This window comes from Hippocampus comes, unplaced genomic scaffold (genome assembly GCF_001891065.2).
Source record: "Hippocampus comes isolate QL1 unplaced genomic scaffold, H_comes_QL1_v1.1 scaffold87, whole genome shotgun sequence".
Classification (NCBI taxonomy): Eukaryota; Metazoa; Chordata; class Actinopteri; order Syngnathiformes; family Syngnathidae; genus Hippocampus; species Hippocampus comes.
Genome location: NW_017805739.1, coordinates 634,036 through 648,942, shown reverse-complemented (window position 1 = coordinate 648,942; position 14,907 = coordinate 634,036). Strand labels below are relative to the sequence as shown.

Sequence of the window (14,907 nt, the reverse complement as noted above, 5' to 3'; positions counted from 1 at the left end):
ACTGAGGCTGCTGTTGTCTTCTTCTCTGATCAAAACAGTGTTGTTTTTTCCTCTGATCAAAACAGTGTGTCCCCCTAGCGGATATTCCACGAATTGCACCTCATTAAAAATATTAATTCCGTGTCTTTTGTGCATTTTTTCACCCAAATAAACCACCCATTATGCACACTACCAAAACGTGCAAGCCAACTTTATTCATTGTTTCAAGATGCTTTGTTGATCAGGGCAACTCCGCTGGAATAGTTGAGACGCAAGTCTCATCTGGATGCATGTGGGGTGCTCTCTGCTGGTCCCGACGGGGCCGGAGGCTGAAGAACCTGCAAAACCCAAAGGATCGCGTTGAAGTCAAACTTCGTTTCGGATTGGGGAGGAAACATCGGATAACTTTTCACCTTCAAAGTATTCACTGTATATCGGTCAACATGTCAGAAACATTTCGGTCTCAAGCTCTAGCAGAGGGCCCGCCGTTGGCAAGGGGAAACAATAAACCCGATTTCACTTTCCAATGTCAGCTAACAGTCGTAAGAATCATTGTAAAATTCGACCGCAAACTCGCAAGAGGCTCGCGCCCGTCGTTGACGGTGTTGACAAGGTCTTTACGAAACGTAAGGGCGCCGTCTACTGGTGACCAATAGGAATGACAAACCTTCGAATGAAGTGGCTCTCAACTTTACAAGTACAGTTCCACCGAAAAAATACAACTCTTTGGGTACTCTTTATCAGGTGCTGTCTCACCATGTTGGTCTTTGTCGTTGTGTTGATGATCCTCTGGACGAGTTGAAACTGGGAAAGTCAATTCCTTAGTCTGTCTGTGGCTGCGCAGACTCGACGGAGCATGTGCTCAGCGTGCACTCCGTGCAGGTGTACCTCTCTGAGCACGGCAGCTGAGCCACTGCCATACCTCGCTTCAGACACGTGAAAAAGAGAGAGCGACATAGAGAGGGAGGGGGGGAGAGAGAGAGAGAGCGCGAGAGAGAGAGAAGGAAAATGACAGCCGGCTCTCGGGGGAGGGTGCCGGCTCTCATCGTTCACTTCAAAGAGCCGGCTCTTTGTACCGGCTTGTTCGCGACCGACACATCACTAACACGGAGACGGAGAAGGATGTGCCTGTATGAGCTGATATTGTGAAAAACATGAATAAACTCTACGTTCTAAAAACCACAGCTCTCCTTTTTCGGAGCTGCAACACTTGGCTTGAAGCGAAGTCACGGGGGGAGACCGTCGTGACATTGGTTGTGAGGCCGGCGGCTCTCCGCGGCGCGGCTCCCCTTTCCCGGTGCCCATGTTTTGGCTTCGCGTCGCCTCACTAACTCAAATATATATTCGTTGAATTTAAGTATGCTGTTGTTTTATACACGGGGGGCGGGGGGACCACAAATGATTATCTTCTTCTTTCTCCATGTTGAGAATGAAGTGCAGGATCTCTCTCTTCTCGCCAGCCCCTGACGAATATCTCTTATCACGATCGGTGTAACTTAGAGCGGTATAAAAAGAGCAGCACAAAGCTGGGGTCAGACTTTTTGGGAGAAGGAGACGACAATGGAGAAAACAGTCAAGTTTACCCTCTCCATATGGTTGATCTTCACGGCCATAAGCTCCACTGAGGTAAGAGCACTTGGCTGACCTTTTATCAAAACACGCGCATGATTGTTATGTGTGGTCACTAATATAATTTAGACAAACAAAAAAATTGTCGCAAAGTGGGCAAACAGGTCAAGATGGTACATAATTTTCTGCCGTCTAATGCAACAATATGGAATTGTATTGCCTGTCACTTTGCTAGACTGATAAAGATATACTTTTTTTTTGTTGAGAAAAAAAACCTATGGAACAATAAAGTGAAATGTAATAATTTCCTGGGCTAGGAAAGATGATCTCATTCACACCAATGTTTCACGGAACATTGGTTCAGAATCATGCATAATTTCGGGATGACAAAGAGCACGTAGTAATTGCATCAAATCTCACGAATGACATTGCAGTTTTTAGTAGCTCCTCTTAGGCCCGCCACTCACCGAGTGACAAAACCGAACAAGTCGCTTTCACGAGTGACCAACCGGTAGGCCACAATAGCTACGCTGCAATTCAAAATTGTAATCGCCAACAAACGGCATTCCAACATGGCAGATGTATTAGCAGTGGCTCGAAAGCAAAGCGTGGAGAGTCTCTGTCATTCAGGATAGAAGTATGTGACAGCATAGATTTAAATCATAAGATTTTTTTTTTACATTTAAAGAAAAAAAATACTTTTGAGATTCATGCGTTTATTTGGACTGCAACCAAATGAAGAATGTAAAATTCAGTCATGTGAGCAATTAGTCCCAATTTTCTTTTTTTTTTTCAGTCCCATTGCAGGTCTCTGTATTTCAAGTCATACTTAAGTACTGTAATTTTATTCTAGACAAATAAAATAGCAAATCAGGAAATACATGACATCGAGTTCATGTCTGTGTGCGTTTTTTTTTTTTTTTTTCTCCGCCATGCAATATGCAAAAGTATGGTTAATGTGTTCATGCCTCACGTCACCGGCTGGAACAGCAGGTGCTTAACCTTTTGCATGATGTGAGCGTGAATGATTTGCCTCTGGAACAGCAACTCACTATTATTCCGCCACATTTTATCTGACGGCTTCACACGAACGGGAAATGGTCGAACGTCAAGTGACACGGATAGAACAAAGGGAGGAAACTCTCAATCGCCAGCGGGTATCATCAAGCGCCCATTTAAAAAAAATTTCCATCAGTTTGCAGCTGCGTTGCTTTCAACAATGGTTTGGTTGATTCTGAATTTTTATGAATACGAACCGGGGCTCAACCGATTAATCGTATGATCGATTACATTGGTCCATATTAGCCCTTTTCAAAAATAATATTAAATTGACCCGGGTTGTACAGATTAATAAATTGAGATGAAAATGATTCTTTTGCAGGGGCAAGCAGCGACTGCGTGTACCTCATGTACAAGCGACAAAAGCCCGACGCAGAAGAGCCAAGGCCCAAGTTCCTCGCGGCCGACAGCGACCACGCCGATGCCGCTCAGCTCCTCGACATCAAGCGCAGCCTCACCCTCACCGTTATCCACCGTCGCAGTATCAGCCATCGCCACCGCGTCAAGGCGGCCCACGGCATCCTCCGAAACCGACTCGAGCCCAACTCCGGCAGCATCCCCCAGTGGGATCTCCTCTATCAGACCTTCAGACACAACATTAAAAGCAGGGACTACTTCTTTGTTTGGCGTATGTAGTCCAATGCTGGTGTGTGTCATCTCTTTTCTAATCTGCAACGCGTAGACTGTGAGACACGCTTAACAAACGTAATGACAACGTAATACTGTAAAACGCGATATTTGTGCCTTGGTGACTTTGTTTGATCACAGCAACAACATAGAAAATTTCCGTCATTCACGATGTACAAATAAGTGGTTGTGTTTAAACAAGTTGAACTCGTGTTCTCGGAACATTTTGATTGGATTTTGTTTTGTCATGTTTAGCTCGTTAGGTTTTTGTGCTCGTCAATGCCGTTCCATTATTTTAGGCTCATGTTTGATTTCGTGCTTTTAAATAAAAGTCGATCAAAAAGAAGAATGACCTTTCAGAACTCGGGTCAGCGAGCCTGCCCAGAGGCTGAGACAAATATCGAAGGAAGTGCCTCAACTACAGGTAAAGAACAGCAGGAAAACTTTATTAGAACAGCTGAACTTTATTTGGGATTAATCACAGTGGCACTTTAAATGATGAGGAAAATGACCAATTAGTTTAACACAGCCAATCCCCGATTATTAGACAATGTGAAACGTTATCACTGGATGTCAGTTGTTTATTTTTACTTCTCTCAAAAATATTTTTTTATTTCACTTTAGTTGTGGAGCTAAAAGGCAAGGCCTCTTTTTTTATGCAGCACATTAAATACACAAGGTAACTCAATGTGCTTCACAATATTCAAATTGCAACATTTAATAATAAAGCGCAAAAGACATTTCAAAGCAAAGGGCAGATATAAAAGATAGATGAGAATTTCTAAGAACACAATCCTGGTCACATTTTTATGTCATAAAAATCGAGCATTTGAATCGGGGTGTGTAGACTTTTTTTTTTTTTACTACAGTATATGCAGAATTAGAGTCGCACGTTTTGTCTCTTCATTGAACTGAACGACAAGATTTTGTTTGCATACTTGTGGAAGCTTCTTTTGAGGGTGGGCGGGAATGAGATTTTGCATTTGTGGTCCACGACCCGGATGAAAACCGAGAACTGCTTTCCTGTAAGGAAAGTGTGGCATCTGCGGCACAATCTGAAAGACTTCCGAAAAGATAACAACTGAAATCTGGGGTCTCCACATTTTCCTTTATGGTTCAATTTGACAGTTGACCTCTGATAAGATGAGAAAGAAATGGCCGCCCCGCAAAAAGGACGACTTTGAGAGAAGACTTTAACGATCAGAAAAGAGGACCGTCCCTTCAAGAGGAAATCCTCTTGCCATATCAAGTATCTCGCCCCGAGTTTCTTTTCACTGGCTCTGCTGGAATGTTTCTTTGTGCAGGTACCGCACATCACGGTGACAGAGGAAAACATACCGAATAAGGCTTGCTACTTAAAAATAACAGTTCACCTTTTCACGCACTCATGATAACCTGTAACCTGATATGCTGTCCACTGGAGTAACCGCTGTCCCCGAAAGGGTTCACGTCTTCATCTATTACTCTAGTTCCATACATTTCCCGGGAATGTCATTGTTTCGAATGCTTTCTCTATCCACTTTGACACTTCTATTTTTTTTTTTTGGAACAACACAGACTATTCTACAACCTGTCACCCCTTTCATGAATGACACCATCATTACAACCTCGCCTTCCAATAACACCATTGCCACCGCCGACGACACCACCGTCACCATCACCTTGATTTCTGGTAGCTTGACCGCAACAACCCAACCCGTGACCACCGAGGTTGTCTCCACGGCAACGAGCGGACAACCTCGCCTCTCCGCCTCCACCGGTCTGCTCATTGCATTGCATGTGTTTCGGGCGTTTTGCCTCTGAGCTGCATATATTTATCACAACGAGGTCAGCACATTAAAAAATAAAATAAAATAAAAAATAAAAATAAATCTGAAGCTAGATATGGCTCAAGCAGTACAGTAGGACAATTGGTTCCCGCTCACATGCTTTCATGTGTCATCTGTCAACTGATAAGATGATAGGACCATTTTAAATACGATTCCCAAGGTTGTAAAACGCAACGGTGACATCATTCCTTCAGGGAAGAGGAAAAGAACCGTGAAAAAACAAACATGAAAATGTAGCCAAGTATATAAAAACGGTGCGCGTGAATCACGCCGTGATCTCTTGTCAAACACCGTCACTTGCCTTTAGTATAAACAACGGACACTCGAATTGAATTGAACATTGAATAATTCTAAAAACGTTGAAAAAAAAAAAAGATTTTTATTTAGAAGCAAAGTCCATCAGTACAAAGGTGACACTAAAAATAAAAAGATTTGGGCTACTCAATAACAAAAAAAAAAAAAAAAAAGTTGTAACTGTTATTACAAGAATAAGCTTGACAGGAATAAAATGAGCACGGTTTCGAAGATCGCTTAACACACAAACCTAAACACAACAGCCTGAAACCTGCAACTACTTCCCTTTCAACTTGAGAACCGCCAAATATTGATCTTGTAATATTTACATAATTATTGACACCACTTCTGGTTTTTGACCAAACAGAACCAACAAGTGTTTTTTTTTTCTCCCACTAGTTCATAGTTCGTTCTCGCGAAAAGACACAAACGGTAGCAGCAGAGCAACGTGTTGCCGGGGGGTGTGCAGTGCCCAGGGGGGCACCGCTAACAATAGGAGGAACCATGTTAAAAAAAAAACTTTTTTTTTTTTTTTTTTTTTTATTAAAGTGAACCTAACGAGAAAGCCAGTGTTTGATTCCCAGTTCCAACTGCTGAAGTAACTTTGAGCAAAACAAAATGGCCGCCAAGCTTGATTTAGTCTTTCGCGACTATTCATAAAGAGTCGTGTTGACTTTGACTATATTGTACATATATTTGACGATCGTTACTTTTTTCCAATCGATTTTTTTTTTGGTCTCGTTTGGTCAGCGTGGCCCAAATAACTCCCGATCCTCAATCGGGAGCACACGTGATTTACTTATTTTGCAAATGCAATGATTTAATGACCCTAAGTTGTGCACATCTGAAACGCTTTTGTCATACATTGCACAGAATGTGATTTTTTATGACAAGGAACAAATTTGAGAAATGGCACTTTTTGCGTTCTTTCCACTGACTCCCATGTTATCACAATAACGATTTTCTTTTCATTAAAAAATGGATTCGAGTTTGTCTGGGCTCACTCTTTTGGTACTTAAGGCAACGCAGTAGCAAACATGGTACAGTGCTTTTTTTTTTTTTTTTTTAAACATTAAAAATAAATAAAATTGTAACCTGATGAAAACTGGGCTTGAGGCTATCACAAACTGATACAAATCTTAAGATTGTACAGCGACATGATATTAAAACCAGTCTGTCAATTATTTTTTTTTTAAATTCTCTTTCTAAATAATCTCACAACTTCCTTTGTTGAACATGACTGTATCCCTATTGCCTTGACACGTGACATGCAGCAAGAGGAAACGGTCAGGACATTTAAATTTAACACAGCAAATAGAGGGAAGAAAAATCTATTTACATTTTGAAAGAAATCCCTACATGCAGAGGAATCAATGAATGCTTGTTTAAAAAAAAAAAAGAGACTGTATGGAGTGTTTTATTCAATATAGAACAAATGTCAAACGATATTTGATCGACACAACTTCCTGGAACCAAGGTCGGCGCATAAAAGTGAGCCATAAATGGACTCCTTCCCACCCAAAAAAGGTGGATGACGCTTTTGTATAAAAGAGAGAAGAGACATCGCCCGGTCAGTGTCAGAGAAAGCGAGCGGATGTACGGAAGAAGAAGAAATTGAACCTTCCTGTCAAGCGTTCATTTTAGGATCATCTCCATTGAACCACTTGGCGATCATCATGATGAATTTGCTTGCGGGGCTTTGCATTGTGGCACTCCTGGCGTCGGCAAAGGTATGACTTTTTTTTTTTTTTTTGGTCATATATTTTGTGTGATTACTAATTACTGAAGGTTTTTTTTTTTCGTACCAAAAAAAAAGATAAAAATCTAGAACGTGAGAGTAATAGGAATATGAAACAATGTAACGAGAGAAGTTACAAAGTCAAAATAAAATGCGGCTATATTGACTCCGCCTGTTATGTTGCAGGTCAAATTGAGCCATTTGAAAACCTAGAAAAAAAAAGTAGACATAAAATGGGGTGACATTTTTTTTCTGCTGGCCTATTTTTTTTTTTCTTTATTCCTCTCAAATTTTTGAAATTGTATTTTGGGGAGAAATGAAGATGGATGGCCCATGAACACTGTTAGTACGAAAAATAAAGCTGAACCCTGTACCGCAATGGAAGAAAGACATCACTCTCATTGGAATTTACGTCACCTGATAGCCAACTTCAGTGTGTTTTTTGCATTATGTCCCACATTGCTTATAAAAGTCTAACTTCTATTTAAAAAAAACAAAAAAACATCTGTTACGTTCCAGATTCAGTAACAAAAGGTCTTTTTTTCCTCATAACACCATTCTCTGTGTACCAGATAGTTTAGATTCAGCTATTCAAAAGTACCTAACTCAGGACCTGTAAAATTTATTTTGTTGAACTGATGTGCTTTCGTTGTTCAACAGGCTCAAGGAACAACAACAGCAACAACCCAGACCCCAACTGGAATCACCACCGATGCCCAATGGCCTACGGGCTATTCAACCTTCGCCGCCACACCTGCAACCACCAACCAAATGGTCCCCACCTCCAATGGTCTCACCACAATGATGGCCACGCCAGAACCGCTCCCTCCTTTATCTACCGCCACTCCAAACGTTTCTCCTTCAAGCGCGGTGATGACCTCCAGGGCAAAGACCACACCAGATCCCTTCACCACCCCCACGACGGCGCCGCCACCTTCTACAGTCACGACGACGACGCCTTCTACAGTCACGACGACGACGCCTGCAACCGCCACGGCCATCCAAACAACCACCGAGTGCAACAGAGGAAGCGGAGGAGCTGAGTCGCTGCCGCCGCTGCTGCTGCTGCTCGGGGTCTCACTCTCTCATATCGTCGTCTGTACATGAACGGAAAAAAAAACCCAAATATGCCTGAATGACTCTTAGAACCCAATCACATGGTTTCTCGTTTCCCGGGAAACAAAAATGAAATAATCGCTGATTAAATTTTTTTTTTTTTTTTTTTTTTTTTTACTGTGTGTTACACTCGGACAGCCACGCTCAATATTTTCAGTGTCAAAAGGAAAAAAAAAGTCAGAGTATGATGGGGAAAGTTTTTCACGGTTTTATTTTATTTTTTGTATTTGTATCATTTTGTCGTTTGATGACTAAAGCTTCTAACAAAAACACGCACTTCACCAGGATAAAAAAATGACATTATGACATTAAAATGATTTGTAATGCAGAAATTACATATAGGCTTCGTGAAAAGTATTTTTGTATTATGAGAAATAAATATTGATTCTTTTTTTTTTTAATTACAAAGAAAGGATTTACATGCACTCATAAGATCACCCATACTGGAGATTTACTGATTAAAACCAAATCAGAATCACACACCAAAGTCAGTTGCGCCAAATGTGTGTCAACCTGAAATCGGAATTCATGCATCGCTTCGGTTTAATCTTCGGATCGACAGATGGCCAACAGAGCTTCTAAATGATATCCTTTGAAATTTTTCTGTTGGGGAGAAATTGGAGCACTTAGAAAAAAAAAAAGATCTTAATTTCTAAAAATACATATATATCATCTTCATACTATAAAAAAAGGAATTTGGTATTTTCAATGAATAGTTTGCACTAGAGTTTCATATTCACTTTTGTCAATTTGCCCCCCTTACATCTCATCCGGTCCTTTTAAAACCGGCCCCTCCTCTCTTTGTTTCACCCGATCTGCTTTCTTCAGCCGAACTGCTCCGAGATTATTATTCAACAGTCGGCCCGAGGCTTGGCCAGTTTGTCCATACGGTGTTCACTGTTACCCGAGCGTGTTTTTGTACGCGGTGGCGACTCACCTGCAGGGTTGTGTAGAGAGAAGTGCCGGTCAATTTCAGGAAGGCTACTCTGATACCAAGTAGATCTTCCTCACTGTGGGACACCATGATGCCATGCACGACTGCTGCCTGTAAAAAAAAAAAAAAAATATGATATTTTGACAATTATGGAAGTGAAAGCAGAAGGCAACGCCCAAATTGCCTTGACACGAATTGATCAGTTGGACTGAGGTCGCTTTTAAAGGCTTGGGGAAAGAAGTGCAGAAAAAAATAGTTGGCGAGGGACACTCGACGCTAAACAATTGGAAAGTAAAAAATGGACAAATGAGGAAGTCTCGTACTTGAGACAAAAGAGGCAGATGGAAATTCGATTTTATTTTAAGTCTTTGTGTATAAATAGATGGCTATCTGGTGTACCGTACAAGAGTTTAAATTAGTTTATGGTTATGTCTTTTTTTTTCCCCTCCTCCATGATCTGGCCTGATTCCACAAGTGCAAGCAAGCAGTTGGCACTCGCTCGTGAGAGAAAAGGAGACGACCGGATATCTGCTAGGAGGCATACACTCACTGGCGAGATTCGGCGCGCTATTGCACACACTTGCTGGTGAGAGCGGGGAACTGTTTGAAATGGTCACAATTTGTCCAAAAAGTGTGTCAGTCCTGCGCCATTCAAGAAGGTTCCCACGCTTGAGTTAGCAAACCCCGTTCAAACCTCACTTCCTTCTTCAGAAGACACAATTATTGACAAAAATAAAATAAAATAAAAACATCTTACCTTCATGCCAGTTAATCTCTTGGCAAGGTACACCTCGGGGTTTTGAATGCACTCCACTGTTACGACACAAACAACAAGTGCTCATATACATGATATACCACTAACACATGTCTATAGCAACAAGTACCCTATTTTCCGCACTATAAGGCACACTTAAAAGGGTTCCATGTTCTCAAAAGCAGACGGTGCGCCCGATAATCCGATGTGCCTTATATATGGTGTTACAGTCTCATTAGTTGTCTCCCTGTGATTGTTCCGATGCCATCTAGTTGTGATTATTAGCAGGAGCCAATTGTAACCTAAAATGGTTCTGCCCGGCACTAATTGACGTGCATTCGCCAACACACACTCAAACAAGACAACTACTGGTGAGCAGCCATTTACGAAATGAACATAATACCAAAGGCGTAGTTAACCACTGATGAAATGAAGGAAGAAGGAGCCAAGCAAGACTTCTAAGGATATTTAACCCCTTGTGGATGTGAGCCCACGAGGTCCGTGTGCCTTTTTGTTGAATCAATTATCTTCATAACTTTTGACTTTCATTTATTGTTTTGTAATGCTGTTTGTTACAGCTGCAGCGGTTGTGAAGGCTCCATATAACTAAAGCTGTTTTGTATTGTATTGTATTATTTTTAGCGTAGCACCATCTAGTGGATGCATGGCGGAACCACAGCCACTATCGTAGCTTCTATTCTATGTGTCTTATAATGCTGTGTGCCCTATATATGAAAACAGCTTTAAAATAGCCCACTCACCGAAGGTGCGCCTTATAAGACGAAAGGCCTTATAGTGCAGAAAATACGGTACCTAAAACACTCAAACCCAGATGAATATCCCCGGAGAATCTTTTCTCCAGAGCGGGAATCACCATCTGTCCACTCTCCAGCTCCATTCCCATAAACACTGTCAAATCAGGCACATTTAAGGCACTCGGAAAGCAACCACAAAACAAAACTCAACCGCTGACGTTTTGTACCTCACCTTTGTTAAGATGGTTTGAATCTCGAGAGGTGAGAATATCGATCCAAGGAGCTGCCTGGGCTTTTTTCTCGTCGAGCGATGCGGAGAGAGACTGAAATCACAAAATCATTTCGGTTCGACAGATGAAGACAGACAGGTTGGAATATTCAGTGTAACGCATAAAGCTTAACTTCTTTTCAGTGGAATCGGGAATAGCTTTGCCCTAATTATCGCGTCTTTGGCATGGCTTGTTGTCATTTGTATTAGTATTAAAAAGCTGTTGCGGTAACATTTATTAAAAATAAATAAATAAATAATACCTCAATGTCTTTTTGAACAAAACCAGAGACATCTTCTTTCTAAAGGAGCAGGAGAGAGAACATACAAAACAACACAACTAATTGTAAATACAGTCATTTGCCGACCTAAGTCTTTAAAAGTTCAGATTTGTCATGGTAGTCTTGTTACACAAATGCACCCTGTTCCTCTTTTTATAAATTAAAAAACAAAACAAAACATCAACTTAGCTTGCAATTGTGTTTATGTTCAATAAAGACGAATAAAAGACACGAGGAGGCATATTACATTCATTAGAGCTACGATGAGCTCAGCAAAGTCTCCACTGGTTTCTCCTTTGGCTTCCTTCTCCAGGTCCTTTTTATACACTGGAAAAATAATTGAACCGGCGGCACAATTTTGAGCTGAAAAATATGAAGTCGCTGATTTGATGGCTGCAATCCACAAGCAAAGCAATTTACTTTCTTGATAGGCAGCACTGATGCCCCGAAGCTTCTCGCTTGATCTTGTACACAGAATCTCCAGGAGTGTTTCCTCGTCTGTGCCTAAACCCTGCACACACGTGCACAATTTACTGAGACTAAAGACTGGCAAGGGGGACGACCCCTGCCCCCACCCCCGCCCAAAAAAAACAAAAAAACACACACACACACCGCCATGGCCTGGTGTAATCGATAAGCTTCGTGCTGCAGAGGAGGCATCATCAGTTCCAGCATGAGAGCCTCCAGATCTCCAGATAGAACTCTTTTCATGCCAGCTATCAGTTCCTGTATCAAAGAAATTAAGCATTAAATCAAGAAGTATGACAAGTGATGAGTAAATCTAAACACAAATTCTGAAGGAGTAGCCCAGTTGGAGAGAGACAAGGATCAGAGTCGTTATTTTCAATCAGAGATGCATTGGATTTCGAGAAGTCAGTTATTGAATTAAAAAAAAAAAAAAAAAAAAAGGTCTATTCCATCCGACTCCTGAAATTGACGAGCGGATAATCTTGGCTCTGAGACCGGTTGTAATAATGAATCTTAGACTGTGCTGGGAGGATGTAATAAAAAAAAAAAAAAAAAACATAATGGGACTTAAATTTGAACCTTGCAGTACACCACATGTCATTTTAGCGGTTTGTGACAGAAAAAGGCTCTTTTTGGATATTAAGATAAAAACCTGTCAAGCACATTGGATACTACAAAGGCTTTAAAAAAGGTGACATGTTATGAGAGTTAACTTTTCAATGGCTTGTACACAGTTTAGTTTTGCCCACCTGTCCACCCATCCAATGGAAAGGAAAACAACCAAGACAATCTCTTATTAGCTGCCCAAGCAAGCCATTCTTCCATATCCTACCATTATATAAAATTAGTGGTAACTCAAAAGCTACTATAGAACAACGGAATGCTTCTGAAAGATTATTCTTGTTTCTACAGAACTCTCTGTTTAAACAAAGGTGTGTCAAGCGGACATTTAAATGGTGTTTGCTGAGCAAACAGAAGTTCCGAATGAATGAACACCATCTCTGGTTCGACTTGAGTATTACTGCACCATTGGAAGTATTTTAAACTGCACTTTTGCTTTTCTTTACCTGCTGTGTTGTCTCTTTATATATTTTGGCAATGTCCTGCCTCTGAGCACTGTTGCGATTTGTCAGGATTCTCACAAGAGTGGCTGCATCTGCGGCAATAACACGTAAGGGTTGGAACTTTATTAGGCAAACCGAATGGAATGCACAAGTCTCCCGAAGGATTTGATACAACGCCACACAGTACAATCAAGGATTAACCTTTCTTCTGCACAGCTTCGCGGATCTGTATGACATCTCTTTGCGGATGGAAACCGGAGAAAGGCCGCACAGTTCCAAGGGTGCCCCAACACATTGTCTATATGAGAAAAAAATATATATATTTCGCATTATATTCAAAACGAACCAGAAACAATAAGCAAGACAAACAAGTCGAAATGTTTTGTTTTTTTTAAATCAACATTTTCGAATTCAATAATAGCATGCTAACGTGTGGGAAATTATAATGCGTTTAAACATATCCCACCTGAAGAAACAACTAGCATGTTGGCACTAACTGATAAAAGAAAGGTAAATGTGTACTTACATGCGATTTAAAGTACTGCCGGTCCATCGCGTTGCTTCAAATGCTTGAAAAGAAGCAATGGGAGGCTAATTAGCCGTGGCCTAAGTATTAAAAACGTAACATCAAGGTGACCACCATAGGAAGAAAACAGGTGGATTTTACGACGTACCTCTGATAGAATGCTGTAACCCAGTTTGCTGCAGTGCTGTGGAAACGTGGACTACGTTTTTTTCTTTTCCTTTCTTTTCCTTTTTTTTACAACCTGAAGTAATCAGCCTGTGCTCCACCTCCTGCACACTTCTGGCCGACCATCTTGACACGAAATATACAATTTCTACGGCGACCTACCTGTACGACGCATCACATTGTTTTCAATTATTATTAAGAAAAGCTATTTACAGACTGATTTAGGTTAGAACACGGTCACACCAAAAATTAATTTACTTGTCTGAGGTGAAAAACAACACGGCGCTTTCACTGGCCGACCATCTTGACACGAAATATACAATTTCTACGGCGACCTACCTGTACGACGCATCACATTGTTTTCAATTATTATTAAGAAAAGCGATTTACAGACTGATTTAGGTTAGAACACAATCACACCAAAAATTAATTTACTTGTCTGAGGTGAAAAACAACACGGCGCTTTCAGTGTAAAACATTCTCTTGAAACTGTTTTTTTTTTCCTTGCAGGATTGTTTTTGTCTGCACAACCTGAAAAATAAACCTACACCCCTGAAAGCCTTTTAAAGGCAACTGAAACCATAGAAGCACATCATTCTTGTAGCTTTTTAGCCAGACTCCCCGTTCACCTGCACAGGTAGAAAAGACACCTGACACCTTTGTGTTTATGACAAACAAAGCTGACTTTGGCCAGAATATTTCCCAAGTTCAGTGCTCTCATCTTCAACCTGAGAAATTGTGCGTGAAATACATTTTGAAGTTGATTTCTATTGTCCGATATGTGGCCGTAAACGCTGAAAGAGTTTTGCCATAAAAATACAACATGGAGAACAAAAATGTATGAATGGATCAAGTGCAGGGGTGGGAAGGTCAGCTGAAGTCAATATTTAAAGAACCGCACGAGACACACAATGTTGAATAGAGCAGAAAAATGAGTTTTATGGTAACATTTTCTTTGCTACTCAACTCAATTGTATTTATAAACAGCTAGCAGTACAAAACAACCCAAAAGTAATCATATACCGGTGTGTACATATTCCAGTGGTGTGTGTGTATATATATTTTTTTTATATATATGTTTTTTTTTAAAATGTGTTTTGGAACCCAATGACCACAACTTTTCTTTTCTTCGCTTTGACAGCGTTTAAATTTTATTAGCATTTTAAAAACGCACCCTCCTTTATATATTATGACTTTAGTATCAAAGAACATGCAATTTTTGCAGGTATAGTTAATCTCTTTCTCTCTCTATATATATTGATATCTTGGTACATATTTCTCTGTAGCAGTTTCACACACACAAAAAAAAATAGCAACAGACATACATATCCCACAAACTCGTATACAATACGCTGCATCGAGATGAGGAACACCATAAAACATTTTGACACAATATAAAAATAGCTTTTAAGTATTTTGCATACCGTCCATTCTTTGGCTTTATCTCTCAGCTGTCCATTTTAAGCATTAGTTGAGTGGAG

The 14,907-nt window shown here is 40.6% G+C and overlaps 3 protein-coding genes across 4 annotated transcripts; 2 read left to right on the top strand and 1 right to left on the bottom strand.

Moving 5' to 3' along the window:
* Window positions 1-1,163: 1,163 nt before the first annotated feature.
* Window positions 1,164-3,417, top strand: LOC109523816 (putative protein TPRXL). Its single transcript, XM_019883218.1, has 2 exons — window positions 1,164-1,605; window positions 2,930-3,417. Exons 1-2 carry the CDS (start codon window positions 1,540-1,542, stop codon window positions 3,287-3,289), a joined length of 426 nt encoding a protein of 141 aa, XP_019738777.1. The 5' UTR covers window positions 1,164-1,539; the 3' UTR covers window positions 3,290-3,417.
* A 3,117-nt stretch (window positions 3,418-6,534) lies between these two features.
* On the top strand, window positions 6,535-8,544 carry LOC109523840 (integumentary mucin C.1-like). Its single transcript, XM_019883256.1, has 2 exons — window positions 6,535-7,087; window positions 7,756-8,544. The coding sequence occupies exons 1-2, from the start codon at window positions 7,034-7,036 to the stop codon at window positions 8,200-8,202; spliced, it is 501 nt and encodes a 166-aa protein (XP_019738815.1). The 5' UTR covers window positions 6,535-7,033; the 3' UTR covers window positions 8,203-8,544.
* Window positions 8,430-13,651, bottom strand: anxa14 (annexin A14). 2 transcript variants are annotated; one of them, XM_019883254.1, is made up of 13 exons: window positions 13,410-13,649; window positions 13,262-13,304; window positions 12,937-13,033; window positions 12,739-12,827; window positions 11,816-11,929; window positions 11,624-11,714; window positions 11,451-11,530; window positions 11,186-11,224; window positions 10,887-10,977; window positions 10,713-10,808; window positions 9,903-9,958; window positions 9,149-9,256; window positions 8,430-8,814 (listed from the first exon to the last, which is right to left on the bottom strand). In XM_019883254.1, exons 2-13 carry the CDS (start codon window positions 13,286-13,288, stop codon window positions 8,755-8,757), a joined length of 948 nt encoding a protein of 315 aa, XP_019738813.1. In that variant the 5' UTR covers window positions 13,289-13,304; window positions 13,410-13,649; the 3' UTR covers window positions 8,430-8,754. The 2 variants fall into 2 exon arrangements, with proteins under 2 accessions (XP_019738813.1, XP_019738814.1); XM_019883255.1 differs by lacking the exon at window positions 10,713-10,808 and having other exon boundaries at window positions 13,410-13,651.
* Between the last annotated feature and the right edge of the window lie 1,256 nt (window positions 13,652-14,907).

What these genes read in the sequence shown, in the direction of transcription:
- LOC109523840 (XM_019883256.1), top strand. Translation starts at nt 7,034, where the DNA reads ATGATGAATTTGCTTGCGGGGCTTTGCATTGTGGCACTCCTGGCGTCG. An exon ending in CACTCCTGGCGTCGGCAAAG is followed by an intron (nt 7,088 to 7,755) that starts GTATGACTTTTT and finishes GTTGTTCAACAG; the next exon opens with GCTCAAGGAACAACAACAGC.
- LOC109523816 (XM_019883218.1), top strand. Translation starts at nt 1,540, where the DNA reads ATGGAGAAAACAGTCAAGTTTACCCTCTCCATATGGTTGATCTTCACG. An exon ending in CGGCCATAAGCTCCACTGAG is followed by an intron (nt 1,606 to 2,929) that starts GTAAGAGCACTT and finishes ATTCTTTTGCAG; the next exon opens with GGGCAAGCAGCGACTGCGTG.
- anxa14 (XM_019883254.1), bottom strand. Translation starts at nt 13,288, where the DNA reads ATGGACCGGCAGTACTTTAAATCGCAT. An exon ending in ATAAAGAGACAACACAGCAG is followed by an intron (nt 11,930 to 12,738) that starts GTAAAGAAAAGC and finishes TCTTTGATACAG; the next exon opens with GAACTGATAGCTGGCATGAA. An exon ending in TCATCGTAGCTCTAATGAAT is followed by an intron (nt 11,225 to 11,450) that starts GTAATATGCCTC and finishes CTGCTCCTTTAG; the next exon opens with AAAGAAGATGTCTCTGGTTT.